Genomic DNA, 19,573 nt, shown 5'->3' with positions numbered 1-19,573 from the left:
ACCATATACCCGCACCTCCGCACAGCCCCGCCATTCCGTTGCGCCGCCCCTCCCTGCTCCGCGCCGCCCCGCTCCCACTCCCTCCCCTCCTCCGTGCCACCCCACCACGCCGCTGCGCCGCCCCACCGCCCTCCATCGACGGCGGTTACATTGACTACATCGACAACGACGGGGGCTACATCGACTACATCTACGACGATGGCGGCTACATCGACTACATCGATGACGGCAGCGGATACATCGACTACATCAATGATGGCGGCGGCTACATCGACGACGGCGCGATTGACGATGAGCACCGCTGCATCTTCAACATCATCTCCCCCTAGGTACTTCTCCCCTTGATCCATCTCCCCTCCTCTAGTGGATCCACCTCCCCTCTGGTCGATCCAACTCCCCTCTGGTAGATCCCCCTCATGGGCTAGGATATTCTAGGGTTAGGATCTCCTGGTGGTTCGGTAGGTCCCTGTTCTTGGGGTTAGGGTTAGGGCTCATGTTTATTGTTGTGTGGGGATGATCTCCCTCTGGTTCATGGGGTTAGGGTTAGGGTTCATGGGGTCAGGGTTAGGGTTCATGGGGTTAGGGTTAGGACCTCATGGTGGTTCGTTCGATCTGCTTCATGGTTTAGGGTTCATGTTGGAGAGGAAGTGCATGATTTTAGGGGATGGAGATGGATGAGGAAGTGGATGATTTTAGGGGATGAGAAAGTGGATGATGTCTGGTTCATGGTGCTTGTATCAGTACTTGCTTGTATATGGTTCAATTACTCAGCTAGCATAGATGGTCAATTAGGTTTCAAACATCACTACTTGCTTGTATCAGTAGCACTTGGAAAAGAAGCTACTTGCTTACTTGTTTGTATCAACGGTACTTGCTTGTTTGTTGCCCTTCAATTTACTTCCTTGCTTGCTTGTTACTGTCAGTAGCACTATGCTTGTTTCTATCAGTAGCAGTTTCCATGTTTGCTTGCTTGTATTAGTAGCACTTATGCACTTTCTTGCTTGCAACTAGGGTTAGTATGAACATGTACTTGATTGCCTGTAGCACTTTGCTATCAGTAGCACTACTGGGGTTCGGAGCAGTGTTCTTCTTTCATGATATGTGCATGAAGCTTGTGTTCTTCTTTCGAATGAACACAAGAATGCTTAGTACATATTGTGGTATTGGAATTCCTGGTGTGTTAAGGCAGTATGACTAGTTTTAATATATACTAGATTGGTGCTAGATAATTTTGGGTGTTGTAATATAAAAGGTTGATTCTAATTGTCGAAATGTCTTAACTTGTGTCATCTAGTATGTAGCCATTTTTGGTGTGTAGAGGCAGCATAATCAATAGTTGAGTATTGTTTTTTCATCTGCTTTTGTACTGCTGCAATTATAGTTGTTTCATGCTTTACCAGTGGCAACATCTAGTTGTTTTGAAGGTCCTCATGATATACTCCGCTAGCTTGCTGTCAGACTGTCTAAGCATGTGTACATGAAACCAATTCACTAGTTCATGTTGCTTGCTTGCTAGCATACATGTTGCTTGCTAGCATACATGTTGCTTTCTGGCATACATGCTTAATTAGGGTTTCCATCAGCAGTATTTGCTTGAATCAGTAGCACTTGGAGAAGAAGCTACTTGCTTGCTTATTAATTAGGGTTTGTATCAATAGTACTTGCTTGCTTCTCTTCATTTTCCTTCATTGCTTGCTTCTTTCTATCAGTAGCACTTTTCTTGCTTGTTTCTATCAGTAGCACTTTGCTTGCTTGCTTGTATTAGTAGCACTTATGCACTTTGCTTGCTTGCTACTAGTGTACATGCATGCTTGTTTAGTGCATTTACATGTTTGGTTAATTAATAACACTAGATCACTGTATTGTTGATCCATCAAGTTTGTTTCACATGTATTACATGTATGTGCATGATGGTCCAAATGATTTCCTTTATTGATACAAGTGCATCATTTTAATTTATCCCTGTTGTATCTGATTGTTGTTTATTCTATTTTGCAAGCACCACCTCAAGATCATCCATGGCAAGGAGGAAAAGGTCAATCATGAGAACAATCGTTGGTATGCAACTTGCTCCTTGTGGTTATACTATTAGTTTCATAAAATCTGTGTCTTAATATGTTAAGTGAAATGTATTGCTGCAATCTGAATAAGCTGGCTTAATTGTGCCTGTGTGTTGCTAGTCTTCCTTACCTGAATAACTAGGATTAAATGATAATAAAATGTCATAAGATATGTTTGGCCGTCTATCCATGCATTCCAAACATTCACCTAATAGTCATGTTTCCTTTATCATGCAAAGAAGAGCCTCTCACCGAGTACGAGAAGGCTAGGGCTAGAAATATGATGAGGAACAATCGGATGTTCCAGTCCCTTGGCATCAGTGCAATAGCGTCGATGATTAGGAAAACAAATGATGTACAAGATGGTAGAAGTGATGAGGTTCAAGAAGGTAGTGGAGTTATTAATGATGACCCAAAGTACAATCCTAAGGAGGATGAAGTTATTGATGGAGAGGAAGTGGATGATGTCATAGTGAAGAAGACTATTAAGGTGCAAACTCTGTCTTGCTTGGAGGGTTGGGGTTCTTGTATGGTATGTGTTTCCTTGTGCTCACATATTTCTCTTATGATCTAATGCTTTTTTCCATGCTGTTTATACGAGGCACTGATGGAATCTAGGACAAAGAGGCCTGGTGTAAAGAAGATAGTCAGCAAGAAGAGGAAGAGCTCAGAAACATCTGCTGCAATGCTTGCAGGAAGGGTGATGGCCCCAGCTCCAAGACAAAAAAAGAGGATCCTGGAACCTGATGAACCTTCCCCTGATAGAGTCACAAGGCATAAAGCAAAGATGGTGACTGTGACGGACCATCAGGAAAGTCTGCTGCGTATGGACTCTGAGACCTCCGTGCAAATGGGTGATGAGTTGCCGCCCATGGATGAAGGAACCACTCTCCGCATGGATGGAAGTGGCACTGTCTGCCTAGATGAAGGAGGAACTATCTGCATAGATGAAGCAGGCACTATCCACACAGACCTCAGCCCTGTTGCACCTTCTATTGACAGGAATGTTGTCATCAATGAAGAAGAATAGCAGCTTGTGCTTCAACCAGGCAAGTTGACCTTTGCAATGCTCTCTTTTACTAATGCATTTTCCAAATGGAATGATCATGTATGCTTTTGTCGATTCCTGCATTTGTCAATTTCTATTCTAATTTATGAGTTCAATTTCATTTTTAGATGCAATGACTACCAAGACTAGACTTAGAAAGGGTAAAGGGCTGGAGAGAATCACCAAGTCGCTTGGTAGCAAGGCGCCTATCCAAATTGCCAAAGGGATGAAGCGTCCAGAGAAGCCTCTGCAGGGAGCAAAGCTTGCTTCTAAGTGTGGACTCGTTGCAAGAAGCCATCTTCCGGTTCTTCCTCACTTCAAGCTATACAAAAAATGCTAGTCTATTGGAGAACTACATTGGGAAAGTTGCTCTAAGCTACTTGTTTCATAGTTAATGTGTTATCTATTTTCTGTTACACCTATGCATGATCACTAATATTGTTCCTACCTTGTTTGCTGTCTTGGTAGGTAAATTTTGAGATGAACACGGACTCGGAGACCATCAAGTCCGCGTGCAAAGATATTATGCAGAAAAATTCAAAGAACATACGCCATCAGATCAAGAAGAAGTATTTTGATACCATAGCTGCAAACAAAGTCAGCATCAAGTCTCCGGTGCCAGATCTGACGGACGGTGAATGGAAAGCTCTGGTGGAGATGTGGTCTACCCCAGGACACAAGGTTTGTCTCTGCTTTGTTTGATGCTTTATGTTCTGCACATGATATGCTAGTGCTAGATCATGCTGACAGTATGGTTTTTTGTAGGAAACATGTGTGTCGAACAAGATGAATCGAGAAAAAATCGTGTACAATCAGAGAACTCGTTCCAGGCACTACACAACACACGTTTTTGCCACTTTGAGAACTTCTCTCTGGAGACCTTACTGTTTGATCCTCGTTGAATAACATTTCTGATTCTTGCTGAATAACATTTTGATTTTTGTTGAAAAACATTTCATAAAGAAGAGCGTAAGGGTGAGGAGCTGTCTGCGATTGACTTGTTTAGGGCCACCCACAACAGCAAGAAGCACGGGTGTTCGGAGCCAGTCAAGACTGCTCTAGTAACTCACTCCATGCTTTGTCCAGCCAGTTCAAACTTTTGTCTAGAAATCTCAGTCTTGTTTGATTCACAGCCAGCTTTGTTGTTGTTTGATGTTGTTTGATGCTTTAATGCTTTGATGTTGTTTGATTCTGAGCCAGTCAAGAACACACGCTATGTTCCATGCTTTGATGCTATTTGATAGTTCAACAGAGATATCAGAACTTGTTGTAGCTATTTGTTGCATTTTTATGATATGATGAATTTTGATCTGAATGTTAGTTTGATGCTCAGCTCACTCGGGAAGCCATCTTATATAGAACCGCCATTCTAGGCTTAATGAAGCGATCATATTGTTCCAATTTCATGTCTCCAGGTCACATAAGATACTAGTCAAATAATGATGTCAAGTTACTAGTCATCATCTTCTTCTATTTGAGTTTGAATAAAATATCTATGTATAGATTTTGTGTGCTGGTTTGGTTTCTCTTCCTTGGTTTGTTTTGCAAATTGTGAAATAGATATCCCACTAATGCCTATCATTTTCCTCCATATGCTAGCTTGAGATGGAAAAATGAAGGATGCGCCGGTACCAGAAGGTGAACAGCCAAAGTCTGCTATTGAAATTCTTGAAGAAGTGCCCAAGACCGAAGTCAAGCAAAGCACATTCCTCAGGAATGTTGGGCTCCAGTCATCTAGGAAGAACTACGGCAAAGCAACTGCTGAAGTGGCTGCTCATGTTCATGATCTTGAGCAGAAGCTGGAGAGGTCGGAGCTTGAAGCTAAAGTGATGCAAGAAGAATTGACGACAATCAAGATGAAGACGGAAGAAGCTGAAGCTGCACGCGACAAGGAACTTGAGCTGCTGCGCAAGAAGTCTCAAGAGCAGGATGAGAAGTTAGCCCACTTGATGGCTCTCTTTGGAGCTAAGGTAGTTTGAACCTGGGTAGTTTCAACTAAGAGCAGGATGAGTAGTTTGAACTTGTGAACCTGTGTTGCATTTTGGACGTGGGTTGCATTTTGGACCTGTGTTGCATTTTGAACCTGGGTAGTCTCAACTGCTGCTGTTGCATTTTGCACTTGTGAACCTGGGATCTGTGAAATTATGTGAACCTGGGAGCTGTTATGTGAACCTGCGTTTATTTTCTGTGAAGTTATGCGGATCACTTGTGGATCACTTGTGCACCTGGGCCTTGCTGTTTAAAGTTATGCAAAATAGGAACCTGGGCTCCAAAAAGGCCGAGGCCCAAACATGAATTTAACTAAAAAGGATTGGGCCTAAAAAAAGAGTTGACTGTAACAAAAAAGTTTGTAAAAGGCTGCATCCTAGAAAATAAAAAGGCCAAGGCCCAAATTAGAACTAGACTAAAAGGGCTGTGGCCCAAAATAATAGTGGACTTTAGAAAAATTCATCGAAAAAAGGCTCCATTCCCAGAAAATAAAAGGCCAAATTATTGGGCCAGGCCCATGCAGATAAGCAAAAATAAAGAGAGAGAAAAAATAAATGGGCTGAATTATTGGGCTTGGCCCATGTAGAAGGCCGAAATGGACCGGGCTGATTCTATTTTATGACCTTTTCATTTGGTCGTAATTCTGCCACGTCAGCTTGCTACGGTGAATCTGGGCGGATTGCTAGTGACCAAAAAAATTAGTTGTTAAATCTACGACCTTGTTTTTGGTCATACATGTCTACGACCGTTCTAGAAGAAAGGTCGTTAATTTCAGTTTATGACGGCCAGCTTTTGACCTTTTGTTTTTGGTTAAAAAAATCTCACAAATGGAAAACAATGACCATTCAGTGACCAATAGTGGTGGTCACAAGTTGACATATTTCTTGTAGTGTATCTGTGGAACCAGGTACTTTTGTGCTTCCGTTAACTCAACCATCCGTTGAACCATCGACAGGGCAGAACAAGCGCAGGAAATCAGGCCCCGGCAAGTACTTTCCCGCCAATCTCCCAGGAGACTCCGGCAGGGCGTCAAGTCCTGGACGTAGAGACAGCCGCTCCCATGGCAGGGGAAATGCCTTTGGTCCTTGCCGTCGAGCCCTAGGCTCCGGCATGGGCACATCATACTGTCTGATTCCTCCAAACTGGGGAACTCCCTGACGAGGAGGAAGAAGCGGAGAAAGTAGCCCGTCGGTCTGCCATGTATCAGTTCGTTGACGAGGTCCTGTACAGGAAAAGATTGAATGGTGTGAAATTGAACTGGATTCCTCGGGATGAAGGACTGGACCTGTTGGCAGAGATACACGAAGGCATGTGTGGCTCCCACATAGGGTCGAGGGCCGTTGCCGGCAAGGCATTCCGGCAAGGTTTCTTCTGGCCCACAGCCTTCTAGGATGCAATGGCACTAGTAACCAAGTGTGAAGCGTGCCAGTTTCATTCAAAGAAGATTCATCAACTAGCTCAAGCTTGATACGTCCATTTTGAATCATACTTTTATATTGATATTTATTGCATTTTGGGCTGTTATTACACGTTATGTTACAATACTTATGCCTATTCTCTGTTATTTTACTAGGTTTACATGAAGAGGGAGAATGCCGACAACTGGGATTCTGGGCTAGAAAAGGAGCAAATATTAGAGACCTATTCTGCACAGCTCCAAAAGGCCTGAAACTTCACGGAAGTCATTTTTGGAATTAATAAAAAATACTGAGCGGAGAAAATACAAGAGGTGGGCCACACCCTGGCCACGAGGGTGGGAGGCGCGCCCTACCGCCCTGGGCGCGCCCCCTGCCTCGTGGGCCCCCTGGCAGGCCTCCGGGGCCCATCTTCTGTTATATGAAGTCTTTCGTCCGAGAAAAAAAATCATAAGCAAGCTTTCATGATGAAACTCCGCCACCACGAGGCGGAACCTTGGCGGAACCAATCTAGGGCTCCAGCAGATCTGTTCTGCCGGTGAAACTTCCCTCCGGGAGGGGGAAATCATCGCCATCGTCATCACCAATGATCCTCTCATCGGGAGGGGGTCAATCTCAATCAACATCTTCACCAACACCATCTCCTCTCAAACCCTAGTTCATCTCTTGTATCCAATCTTTGTCCCAAAGCCTTAGATTGGTACCTGTGGGTTGCTAGTAGTGTTGATTACTCCATGTAGTTGATGCTAGTTGGCTTATTTGGTGGAAGATCATATGTTCAGATCTATTATGCATATTAATACCCCTTTGATTAAGAACATGAATATGATTTGTGAGTAGTTACGTTTGTTCCTGAGGACATGGGAGAAATCTTGTTATTAGTAGTCATGTGAATTTGGTATTCGTTCGACATTTTGATGAGATGTATGTTGTCTTTCCTCTAGTAGTGTTATGTGCACGTCGACTACATGACACTTCACCATTGTTTGGGCCTAGAGGAAGGCATTGGGAAGTAATAAGTAGATGATGGCTTGCTAGAGTGACAGAAGCTTAAACCATAGTTTATGAGTTGCTTCGTAAGGGTCTCATTTGGATCCAAATGTTTCATGCTATGGTTAGGTTTACCTTAATACTTATTTTGTAGTTGTGGATGCTTGCAATAGGGGTTAATCATAAATGGGATGCTTGTCCAAGAAAGGGAAGCACCCAAGCACTGGTCCACCCATGTCGGTGTCAAAACCGGCGGATCTCGGGTAGGGGGTCCCGAACTGTGCGTCTAAGGCGGATGGTAACACGAGGCGGGGGACAAGATGTTTACCCAGGTTCGGGCCCTCTTGATGGAGGTAATACCGTACTTCATGCTTGATTGTTCTTGATGATATGAGTATTACAAGAGTTTATCTACCACGAGATCGTAGAGGCTATCCTTAGAAGCTAGCCTATGGTATGATTGTCTGTTGTCCTACGGACTAAAACCCTCCGGTTTATATAGACACCAGAGGGGGCTAGGGTTACACAAGGTCTGTTATAAGGGAGGAGATCTACATATCCGTATTGCCTAGCTTTCCTTCCATGCCAAGGAGAGTCCCATCCGGACACGGGACGAAGTCTTCAATCTTGTATCTTCATAGTCCAAAAGTCCGGCCAAAGGATATAGTCCCGCTGTCCGGAGACCCCCTAATCCAGGACTCCCTCAGTAGCCCCCGAACCAGGCTTCAACGACGACGAGTTCGGTGCGCAATATTGTCTTCGGCAATGCAAGCCGGGTTCTTCTCCAAATCCTGAATATCTAAGTAGTGTCCGGCTCCCATAAATGTTGGACTTCTTGGCTTCTGCGCCCAATAAGGGCCATCTTCCACACGCCGAGCGAATGCGAGGAGCCAGGGCATTTTTACATTTGCCCCCTCACCAGGTAAGTAAATCGCATATTAAAGGGATGGGGGTTCTTAGACCCAATCCACACCATCTTCCCATGGAGAGAATCCATCAAAGCGCACTCAGAAAAATCCATTCCATCATGGCCGGCCATCGCAGCTCCTCCTCTCGCTCCCGTAGCCCCAAGCCCGGTCATTGCGAGAAGTGTTCCGTCCCACACGGCAGATTATTAGAGTTGCAGACCCAGGGATTTCTCCCTCCGGCGTATATGGTTTTCATCAGAGCCGGGCTCGCCACTTATAATGGCGGGGAGCAAGTGGAGAGGTTCCCCAATCCCTCCAAGGGGGAGCGGGTATGCCTTGTCCCTTACTTACTAAGGGGACTCGGATTTCCGATTCATCCGTTCCTCCGCGGACTCTTGGAGTTTTATGGCCTCCAGTTGCATAATTTCACCCCCGCTTCCATATTACACATCACCGGCTATGTTGCCATTTGTGAGCTGTTTTTGGGCTGCGAGGCTCATTTCGAGCTGTGGAAAAGGCTATTCTGCCTTGTTCCCCGCACATAGAAGGGGTCACTTTATCAAGTGGGCAGAGCTGAAATATGGTGCATCGCCGAGGCCGGATACCCGTCCGCTACTCCAAAGAAGACGTCCGAAGACTGGCCTTCGGAGTGGTTTCACATGGAGGTGTCCCTCTTCTAGACCCTGTTTGGCGGGGTCTTCCTGAGTTCGACAATGCTCTTCTGAAGAAACGTCGAAGTTGGCACCCACGGAGCCCCCAGGAGGAAGATAACGGAGAAGTCCTTTATCTAGTGAACCGGATTAAAGCGCTGGCTCAATCAGGATTGGCAACAATCGAGGTTATGTCAATATGCATAATGCGGAGGGTGCCACCACTTCAATATCGAGGGCACCCCCTGTGGTGTTTTAACGGGGAAGACGATGCCACCCGTTGCGGGCGCAAGGGACCGGACTCACCTGCTGCTTTAGCAAAAGTTATGTCTGAGTTATTCAAGGGAGAGAAGAGGAGTTCATCCACATTAAACCACGGGACGGATTCTCCATGTACAACCCTGCAAGCTGGGTGAGTTGTACCCTTTTTACTCTCAACCTTCCCGCATTCTTCGTCGTAGGTACTCACCTTGCCATTTCACAGCAGGAACTGCGAAAAGCGATAAGGGAGGTCAACAGCCCAACTCCATAACCAGAGGACCCTGGCCGGGCCCTTGATCCCGGACTTAAAGAGGATCCGGACATATTCGTGGAGCTGATAGACACGCAATTCTATCAATTGAGCTGCTACGACGCCATGGTGGCCATAATGACCGAATATCCGGAACTACTCCCTGTGTAGCACGTAAGAAAAACCAAAGTCCCAACTCCCAAAAAAGGATTCCCTTTTATGCACTTCACCTACTGTACACGTATGGTGTCTTACAGGGAAGGCCTTCGGGACGCCGTGCCCAACCTGCAGCAACTCGCCAACAAGAGGCGCCGAAGCCGGGTAGGCAAAAAAGGAAGGCGGTCAGGACGGAGACGCCAGCACTGAGGTATAACACAAAACCTCATTCCATGGTTGTCATCTTGCTTAAAATATAATGACATCCGTGTTACCTAGAAAAAACGCCCGCCGGACTATATCCGAAGAGGCTGCCGATCATGCCTTGACCAGTCGGGCTCCAGGGCCGGATGTAGAGGCGGAAGCTAACGTGAGGCAGACGCCGGATGTTCCTCCTACAGACGATGCGGACAGACTATCCGCTAAAATTGCAAAGTGGAGAGCGCCATGAATCACAGGCGTCGCCCGGCCGTACTCCGTGACGCTTGTTTCTCACTAGAGGCATTTGATGCCTTCAATTCCGGAGACGCGTACATCCGTGCTGCTCCAAATGGTCTAGCCAGAGCCACAGACCAGTATGTAAGGGATATACGGGTAAGTAAATCTGACGATTATATGTATTAGTAGCCCCTGAGACTTGAAACAGTTGACACAACTGATTTAAGGATCATTTATTTGAGTAGGTTCTTACATAGAAGAATTCCCAATTGTCTCAAGAGCTGGAAGAGTGCAAGGCCCTGCTAGGGGCCGTTGTTGCCGCGTTGAGGGAGACCGAGAAGGGTCCCTCTGGTAACACCTATTTCCCTTGCAAAGAAGGCATGTACCAGGTAGTATGCGGTATTTATGCAAATCTAACAATAGATGTTGCAGGTGACCCCGGAGTGAATCCGGAGGCCGTAGTGGTGAATGGGGGACGTGCTGATCGATAGCTAAATGCTGGTGAGCGTGTTCTTACGCGAGTCAGGCAGGAGAAAAACAATCTCCAAGACGCCAATACCCGGCTGGGTGAGGAACTGAAAGATGTCCGGGCCCAGCTAGCGGACTCCGTGAAGGAGAATAAGCGGCTTCGGCGCATCACATTTAGTAAGTGCTTGAATGAACTTTTAAAGGAGTTCGGCGAAGAAGTCAGCTGACAGAGTTGTGTCTGCAGGTATGCTGAGGGGTCATCCCGCGAAAGAGATGCCCGGCTCTTCGGGTGATCTTCTACCAGAGCTCTCACAACTGCACGAGCAAGTTCGGCAAGTGATGCAGGGTATTGCCCAAGCCTTGTGGCCGTTCGCATCCCTGCCAGGAGGCATGAGAGAGCTTGTAGAGAAGCTCAAGGGAGCGCGGCGGCGCTTCCGATTATGGAAGATATCAGCTTGCCGACAAGGTGCGAGGGAAGCCTGGGCTATGGTGAAGACGCGATACACCAAAGCGGACCCAAACCACATGGCCGAGGTTGGACCTGCGGGGCCTGATGGGAAGGAGATTCCCGTCAGTTTAGTGTAAGAACAAGTAGAATTAGCCGCAAAGTATTCACAACAGGATTGTAGGCTAGACAGCCTGTTGGATGGTATAGAAGAAGGATTTAATCAGTCTTAGTGACTGTGTACTTCAAGTGACATATGTAATGTCCCTAGCGGGATTGTAAATAATTTGTCATGGTGGACCTTTTCGCTTCGATCTCTGGACCCGATAGTCCGGAGTGTATCCGAATACCTGCTCGATTATGTAAAAACCGGAGTATGCATGGAAACCAGGCGTAGGGGTCATAAGTGCTTGAGTAGAAAAGTACCCAACTAGCTATGTTATATTACGTGGGTAGTAAGAAACATCTTCCAGGGAGAAAAGTTCCGTTAAGGGTTCCTTTCTCAGGGTACGCATGCCCTAATGTGCATGTCCGAACTGCGAAAAGGAACGCATGCTATAAACATCTGGGGACATTTTTTCAAATTAAATAAAAATCATCTTTTGTTCGCCGACCGAATATTCCATTAAGAACGCTAGCTTTCGGCTTCACCTATAGGAACTGGGCAGTAGAGCACGAGAAGAAGATGTGGCTAGCATCCTCGATCGTGCCACAGATGGGACACATCCCATCGCCCGGGCCGTTACGCTTGAGGAGTTCAACCCCAGAGGGGAGGCGTCCACGGATCCATTGCCACAGGAAAATCCTGATCTTCAGTGGTAGGCGGATGTCCCAGATCAGGCTAAAGCGCTTCGGGGCCGCCTAGGGCGCAATGGGGGCGTACAAGGACTTCGTGGAGAAGCGGCCAAACGGCTGAAGGCGCCAGGAAAGGGCATCCAGGTCCTCCTCGACGTTCATCGGCATAAGGGCGATGTCTTAGAGGAGGGAGCAAGGTTGTCAGAATCGCGATTTTGAATCGGATCGGAGCTCCGATGGTAAGATCACAAATCGTAGAATCTTCACTATCAGGATCGTAGAAACGTAGATTCTATGAACTAAAATCGTAGAATCATAGGGGTTAGTTTGGATCGTAAAGTCGTAGAATCGTATAATAGAATCGCGATTCTGACAACCATGGGAGGGAGTCCCAAGAAGCCACCTCGAGGGAGCCGAAGGGGCGCCGGAAAGCGAGACGGCCTAAGTCAATAAGGGTCGTCTTGACAGAGACCCGAGGGTCGGCCGCAATGGCAAAGAGTTCTAGGAATCACGCATCCAGGGGGGAGTCCCCTAACCAACGGTCGAACCAGAACAGGGTCGAGGTCCCGGATCCAATTGAGATGGACGTGCCGATGCGAAGGACGGGCAGAAGCTGGATCCCGGACTACCAGAACTGGGATCCACCCGTACGCTGGCAAAAGGCGAGAGGCTAGCCCCAAAAATACTTATTACGGATGATGGTAAGCCAAAGGCCTCCCTCCCCATTGGCCAACGGGTCAGGAGAGCAATGTTGGGTGGCTTGGGATCTTGTCATCTCGGCACAGAAAACCATATGGGACGTAGAACAAGTGTCAAGCTGAGTATTTCCAAGGAGGGAGGTGGTTCCAAGAATTAAGGACATAGCAGGCGAAATAAGAAAAATTGTACTGGCCGCCCCTGCACCCCTCAAAAATCAGTACAACATTGTACTGTTAGCTCCCCAGCAACGTAACGGACATAGAATAACTGAAAAGGAAACAGGATAAAAGGAACCATGTACACAAATTAGATGTATTTTTGTGCCTCTTGCTTCTCAACCACCTCAAATTCAATATACAAGCATTTTATAATATACAATTTCAGGGTCCAGTGTTGGTGCAATTTCACAATTGCCTACATTTTGCAATATACAAGCATGCAGTAGGCTACCACATTGATCGCTGAAATTGCTTTCAGGGCTTAAGTGATACCGCACTAATCCTGAGCAACGGCGGTGGGTAGGTGGTGAGTTAGGTAGAGAGAGGAAACGTGGTTGTTGGAAAGTATTGTATGTATATATGGTGTATGTATAAACCGTATTTACCCTGCTAGGATTAGCGGTTGGGTGGGTCGTTGTAATCTTGTAGTTAGGTAGTTCAGATTGATCGGTATCCCTTGTATAGACTTGATGTAAGGATCAAACCGGGAACACCTATCTGCCGAAACCTTGTAATCTGTCGATCTATATAAACAACGCAACACGTCCCTCCCTGCTAAGGCAAACACTTCACGCCAATTTAAATGGTCCAGGCTGAGTATTCCTGAGGAGGGAGGTGGTTGTGGGTCAGCCTGGACGCCCGTTTAGGACCGGCCCATACGGTCCAGGCCCGATAGGAAAATATGCCGGTCCGAGCCCAGCAAAACAGACCGAAAAAAGTTCGGTCCGGTCCGGTCTTTAACCGGGCCGACCGAGCGGACCGATGGCGCAAGGCCCATAAACTGTGTAACAGATCGAGGCCCCGAGCCCCCGAGCCGAGCAACCCCCTCCCCCCTCGTTCCATTCGCCCTCCTCGCTCGATTCCTTCTGCAAACAGAGGCAGTGCCTCCTCCTCTGTTCTATCCCTAACCCTAACCCTAAGGCGACGGCGCCGTTGCCCGCGGCTCAGCCTGACCCGCGGCCTCTCCCTTCACCGACGGCGCCATCTCATCCGAGTCCGAGCTGGACGAGCACGTGTACAACGGGGAGGCAGCAAGGCCGGCACGCCGTCGGTCCGTCCTTCCCTGGTTCCTCACCGAGTGCCACGAAGAGGAAGAGGTAATCTTTCTCTAACCTGTACCATTGGATGTGGACTTACGATTGAGGGAGGCTGCTGCAGATGGTACATGCGTAACATGCCTGGGAATTGTGCATGAGAGGATTGAGTTGTAGCACTGAAAGATGCATTCACAGGATTTGGCATATAGGCACCAGGTGTTGCTTGACCTGATAAGTTGTGAGGAGATAATTAGTCAAGAGTTTCAGGAGATGTAGTGAAGGAGAAGGGGAATGAAGTACTAGTAATCAATAGGCACCTTTTCCCCACTGTGCTTGTGAACCATCAACAGACTATGATAGCTTTTTTGGTTTACTATACTTTGGTAAGTGCTTGCAACCTTTAATTGCTTTTGGAACTTAACCTATGTTGAGCGGTATCAATAGCCCCTTACAACCTGATGCTGCTGCTATGTTTCAGATTTCGTAAGAAATCTGTTAATCTTTACTGGTCAATTGACTACTAATTTAAGGGCGATAGGTAGTTTATCCAGGTTTATGTGGTAATAGTTAGTTATAGCTCCAGACCTTGCAATACATTTATGTCTTATTGAGTGATGTTAATGGATGAAGGGGATTATGTGCTGTTTTTTGTAGATAATGGTCAGGAGATAATTATGTTTATTTGCACTAGTACTAGATGATTTTCTATGCTACAAAAAGAAGAAGATGAATTTTTTGCACTTGATTGATGTACTGACTGCAGATATTATGTGATGTTTTTTGTAGATAATGGTGAAGGAGAAGGGGAATGAGAAGGGAAAGGGTGCTGGTAAGGAGAATGCGAAGGCGAAGGCAAAGGAGAAGAGCGTGAATTACCTAATTAGGCAAGATTCGGCGCTGCCTCCGCCGGTTCCGAGGAAGAAGAAGAAGCCTAAGGTGCAGATTAGGAAGGCGAAAGACTTTCCCAATGCCCCAGCGGGAGAGTTGATTTGTAGGTTAAAAAAACACCCTCCACCTCCTCCGCGTCTCCCCGACCGCACCGGTGCCGGCGTGCGTGCCGCGGAAGCCGCTGCCTCTGGCTCCGCAACCTGCTCCGAGTTGCCTCATGCACCTACTATTGTAAGTTTGCTTTACTTGATGCTTGATGTAGCCATATTTCCATATAACCATATAGGTGTTGTTTGCTTATTTGTGTGCTCATGTGTGTTAGGTGGTAGAAGACGAGGAGGAGGAGGACGAGGATAAGGACGAGGAGAAGGACGATGAGGAATATGAGGAGCAAAATCTATTTATAGTCCCACCACAAGCAAGTGCTGATATGTCGGATGATGATACATCAGAAGGGTATAAGGAATCAGCTGATGAACTGGAAGGTGACACTATGTCCGAGGAATCACTTGTGCATGTTGTTTCTAGTGAGGGGGATGCAAGAGAAAGGAAAAAGAAAAAGAACAATAGGCCAAGAGCCAATGCTCCTGTTAGGATGTCATCGGATGTTTGGGCCCATTTTTACAAGGTCAAAGAGGCATCAACGGAGCATCCCGGAGAGACGGTGTTGAAGGTTGTTTGTAATTATTGTCCCAAAAAGAGGTATGCGTATACCCAAGGTGGCAGCACATCAACTATTGGAAGGCATATGTTAAAATGTGATGGTTTAAGGGACAAGATGGCTAGGAATGCCATCCAAACAACTCTTGAATTGCGCAGAATCAATGGTCCAACAAGTGGTCCAACAATGCACCCCTCTATTGAGTACAACCAAGGAATCGTTAAGGAGCTTATTGCTAAGATGATATGTGTGCATGAGTATTCATTTAGAATGGTTGAACATGAGTGGTTCAACATTCTAATGAAGTGCATGAATCCAAATTATAAACCCATTGGAAGGAAGGCAATACGAGCCGAGTGCATGAGGGTTGACAAGAACGAAAAAGAGGTGCTTAAATCTCTCCTAAAGGGTGTGAGCTCCATATGTCTAACTACAGATTTGTGGACAAGCAACCAAACCTTATCTTACATGTGTGTGGTTGCACACTATATAGATGGGAATTGGAACTTACAAACCCGTGTGCTTGCTTTCATAGAGTTGGGTCCTCCTCACTCTGGAAATGTCATTGCGGATGCTCTCTATGCGTGTGTGACAGAATGGAATATTGAGACCAAAATTATGTCCGTCACACTTGACAACGCTTCAAACAATGATGGTGCGATCGATGCTTTGAAGGCCAAGTTCTTGTTTCGGAGAGGTATGATTGTATCCTGTTTTTTGCTCATATGCTTGTTGTATATGTTAATATAGAAGCTATATATGCTCATATGTTTGCTGTTTTTGTTAATATAGAAGCTATATATGCTCATATGCTTGATGTATATGTTAATATAGAAGCTATATATGCTCATATGCTTGCTGTATATGTTAATATAGAAGCTATATATGCTCATATGCTTCCTGTTTTTGCTAATATAGAAGCTATTTATGCTCATATGCTTGCTGTATATGCTAATATAGAAGCTATTTATGCTCATATGCTTGCTGTATATGTTAATATAGAAGCTATATATGCTCATATGCTTGCTGTTTTTGCTAATATAGAAGCTATTTATGCTCATATGCTTGTTGTATATGCTAATATAGAAGCTATTTATGCTCATATGCTTGTCTTTTGTAGGTAAGAACTTCGAAGGCCAATATTTTCATATCCGTTGTTGTGCACATATCCTCAACTTGGTCGTGCAAGATGGGACAGCGATCTTAGATAATTTGATAAACAGCTTGAGAGAGACGGTGAAGTACTTCAAGAGGTCACCTTCTCGTCTCCATGCTTTTGTTGCCACTTGCAAAAGCTTGGGTGTCAAAGTTGGTAATCATTTACACCTGGATTGTAAAACAAGGGGAGTTCAACCTTTAAGATGATTAGCACTGCCCGTGGATATAAGGAAGCCTTGACCTCTCATGCTGGTTCGAATGCCAACTATGCTTGGGCGCCGACAAACGCAGAGTGGGACATGTATGACCTTATCTTTCCATTACTTGAGAGTTTTGCTGAGGTGACAAAAGCATTTTCAGGAAGTTTATATCCCACTTCGAACATCTTCTACCCATACATTGTTGGCGTCAAGCTTGCAATCAAACATGCAATGACTAGTGATAGTGACCACTACAAGGAAATGGGTGAAGCAATGTTGGAGAAGTTTGACAAATATTGGGAAGAAAAGAACAATGCCATGGTGATCGCAACCATCTTTGATCCACGGTACACATGCTTGCTGTTTTTACTCCAATGGTTGCTGTTTTTTACTCATATGCTTGTTGTTTTTACTCGTATGCTTTCTAATTCACTCCAATGCTATCATCTTTGATCCTAGGTACAAGATTGGTTACATAGGGAGGGCCTTTGGAGAACTATATGGAGAAGGAAGTACGAGGTTTAGATCTGAGATCAAAATCGTGGAGAAAGAGTTGGCGGCCTTGTATGACAAATGTGTTGCTCAAGATAAGCGAGCTGGAAATGGAGAAAGCTCATCTTCCTCTACAAACATTCCTAGTATCCTGGTTCAAGCTGGGTACGAGTCCTTCTTATCGTCCTGTTCAACAAGAATATCAAAGAGTGAGTTGAGGAACTACTTAGAGGATGAGGTTGCCCCTCGCAACAAGGCTCTTGATCTTCTTGGTTGGTGGAAAGACAATGCTCCTAGGTACCCAATTATGGCCAAGATAGCCAGGAGGTTCCTTACTATCCCGGCTACCTCCGTCTCTTCGGAATCTAACTTCAGCACGACCGGAAGGATTTTAGGTATGTCAACTCATACTATTGAACTTTGGTTATAAACCTGTCAACTTCTCATCCTCAAACTAGTTTGTCAACTTGTGTCGTATTAGATGACTATAGGAGTTCGTTAAAACCGGTTATGGTGGAGGCATTAGTTTGTGGTGCAAGTTATATCAAGGGTGCTCATGTTGACTTGAATCTGGTGGTATGTTTGCCATCTTTTCCTTACCTTTTTTATTTCTTTTTTGGTCTTGTTGTTTGTGATGTGAGCATTTGTCTAACTTCCACACTGGTAGCCGAGGGATGAGAATGAAGAGGATGATGTTGAGAACATCAAGTTACCCATTGTGGTGGAGGAGATCAATGATTGGTAACTATTCTTCCTACATGTTTCACTTGTCATACGATACCAAGTATTATTTATGTGAATGTTGCTTATCTTACTTGTAGACGTTCATCATGTGGATGTTGATCTTGCTATTTTGGAGATGAATGTCAAAGTGATCTTTCTCATGTGAAGGCTACTTTTGCATTTCTATTATGTTGGAACCTTTCAAGTCAAGAACTATGAATTGTCACTGCTAGCTTGGAGATGAACCTCTCATTTGTGTTATGTTCAACTTGTCAATTGACATGGACTTGGAATTGTCATTGCAAGTTTGTAATCGTGTCATTTGATGATGATAAGACCTTATGTTTGTGGATGTGATATTTGTGCTTAACCTAATTTGTGCCATCTTTTCTGTAAAAATCAGTTTGTGGATGTCCAAAAAATAAAGGAAATGCTGTCCAAATTTAGTTATTCTTGCTGTCCAAATTTAGTCCAGTGCTTGCTGTCCAAATTAGTTGTTTGTGGCTGTGATATTTCTGCTGTTTCGGTCCAAACTTATCTGAAACTGTAGTGATCACTGATGACTTGTCATATTACATCCATGTCAGTATCTGATGCCTAAACAGTAGAACACAGCCTAGGTAGTAGCTAACAGTAGTGTTGTTGTACTTTTGATTAATCTACTCTCCAAAACCAGCAGATGCCTAAACATACACTGCCTGGCAACAAATACGACCTAAAAGGAGCAAATATACACTGCCTGGCAATAAATAGGAGCTAAAAGCTGTCCGGTCCATTCGGTCCTCTCGGCCCTGACCGAGCTGGCACCCCAACGGTCCGGTCCTAAAATACTAGCTCGTTTGATAGTTTGGTCCGGTCCGGACCGGACCGCCGACGGCTGGTCCAAACGCCGGCTCGGACCGGGACCGGACCGGCCCGGACCATGTCCAGGCTGAGTTGTGGGGATTAAGGACATAGCAGTACAAATTAGAAAATGTGTACAGCTCGCCCTTCCTCAACAGAAATGTTGTACATGTCTTTTGCGTCTCTTGTTGCCTTTTTAGTTGTGTTGTGTTCTCTCCTGTTGACCCTGGCCTGTTGCATTTATTTTTTTTTAAAAGAAAGGGGTCGCCCCCCGTCCCAACTTTTATTAAGCCAAGGCAATGACGGAAACAGACTGTTAAATAGCTGTCGGCGACAACCAAAAGCAGCTGCCACAGAACAAACACCGGGGTTTTAAGCTACATCCCTATTACATCTCTCCATAGAGCGTCATTTTTCCATAGCCACTGAAGGTGGTAAGTCACTCATTACATTACCTAGACCCAAGCGATTCTAAGCAGTTTCCCTCTTCGACGCTCCAAAAAGCCTTAAGCACCGGAGAGGTAGAGCACCCTGGGCCTCTGAAGATAGGATTTTCCATTGCCTGATTGTTGCCGCCACCTGACCCAGCACACATCGTATATCTCGCCATCTTTTCCCCTGGAAAACAAAACCATTGTGTAACCACCACAAGCACCACAAGGTAGCAGATGTAGCAATATTTACCGCTTCACATTGTTTTTTCTTCTTCCAAAAAGAAGTCAAAGATATAAAAGAAACAGGAGGGGAAATGTCAAGTGCTTTGGCAACCACATCCCAGATA

General features: G+C 45.5%; 1 protein-coding gene across 1 annotated transcript; it reads left to right on the top strand.

Moving 5' to 3' along the window:
* The first annotated feature begins 16,551 nt into the window (after window positions 1-16,551).
* Window positions 16,552-18,322, top strand: LOC123059304 (zinc finger BED domain-containing protein RICESLEEPER 1-like). Its single transcript, XM_044481901.1, has 5 exons — window positions 16,552-17,081; window positions 17,194-17,621; window positions 17,708-17,802; window positions 17,894-17,967; window positions 18,048-18,322. Coding segments are annotated over exons 1-5 (942 nt in total). The 5' UTR covers window positions 16,552-16,737; the 3' UTR covers window positions 18,049-18,322.
* Window positions 18,323-19,573: the final 1,251 nt, after the last annotated feature.

Source organism: Triticum aestivum, chromosome 3A (genome assembly GCF_018294505.1).
Source record: "Triticum aestivum cultivar Chinese Spring chromosome 3A, IWGSC CS RefSeq v2.1, whole genome shotgun sequence".
Classification (NCBI taxonomy): domain Eukaryota; kingdom Viridiplantae; phylum Streptophyta; class Magnoliopsida; order Poales; family Poaceae; genus Triticum; species Triticum aestivum.
The sequence above is the reverse complement of the archived record's forward strand: the minus strand, read 5'-3'. Positions and strand labels throughout refer to the sequence as shown.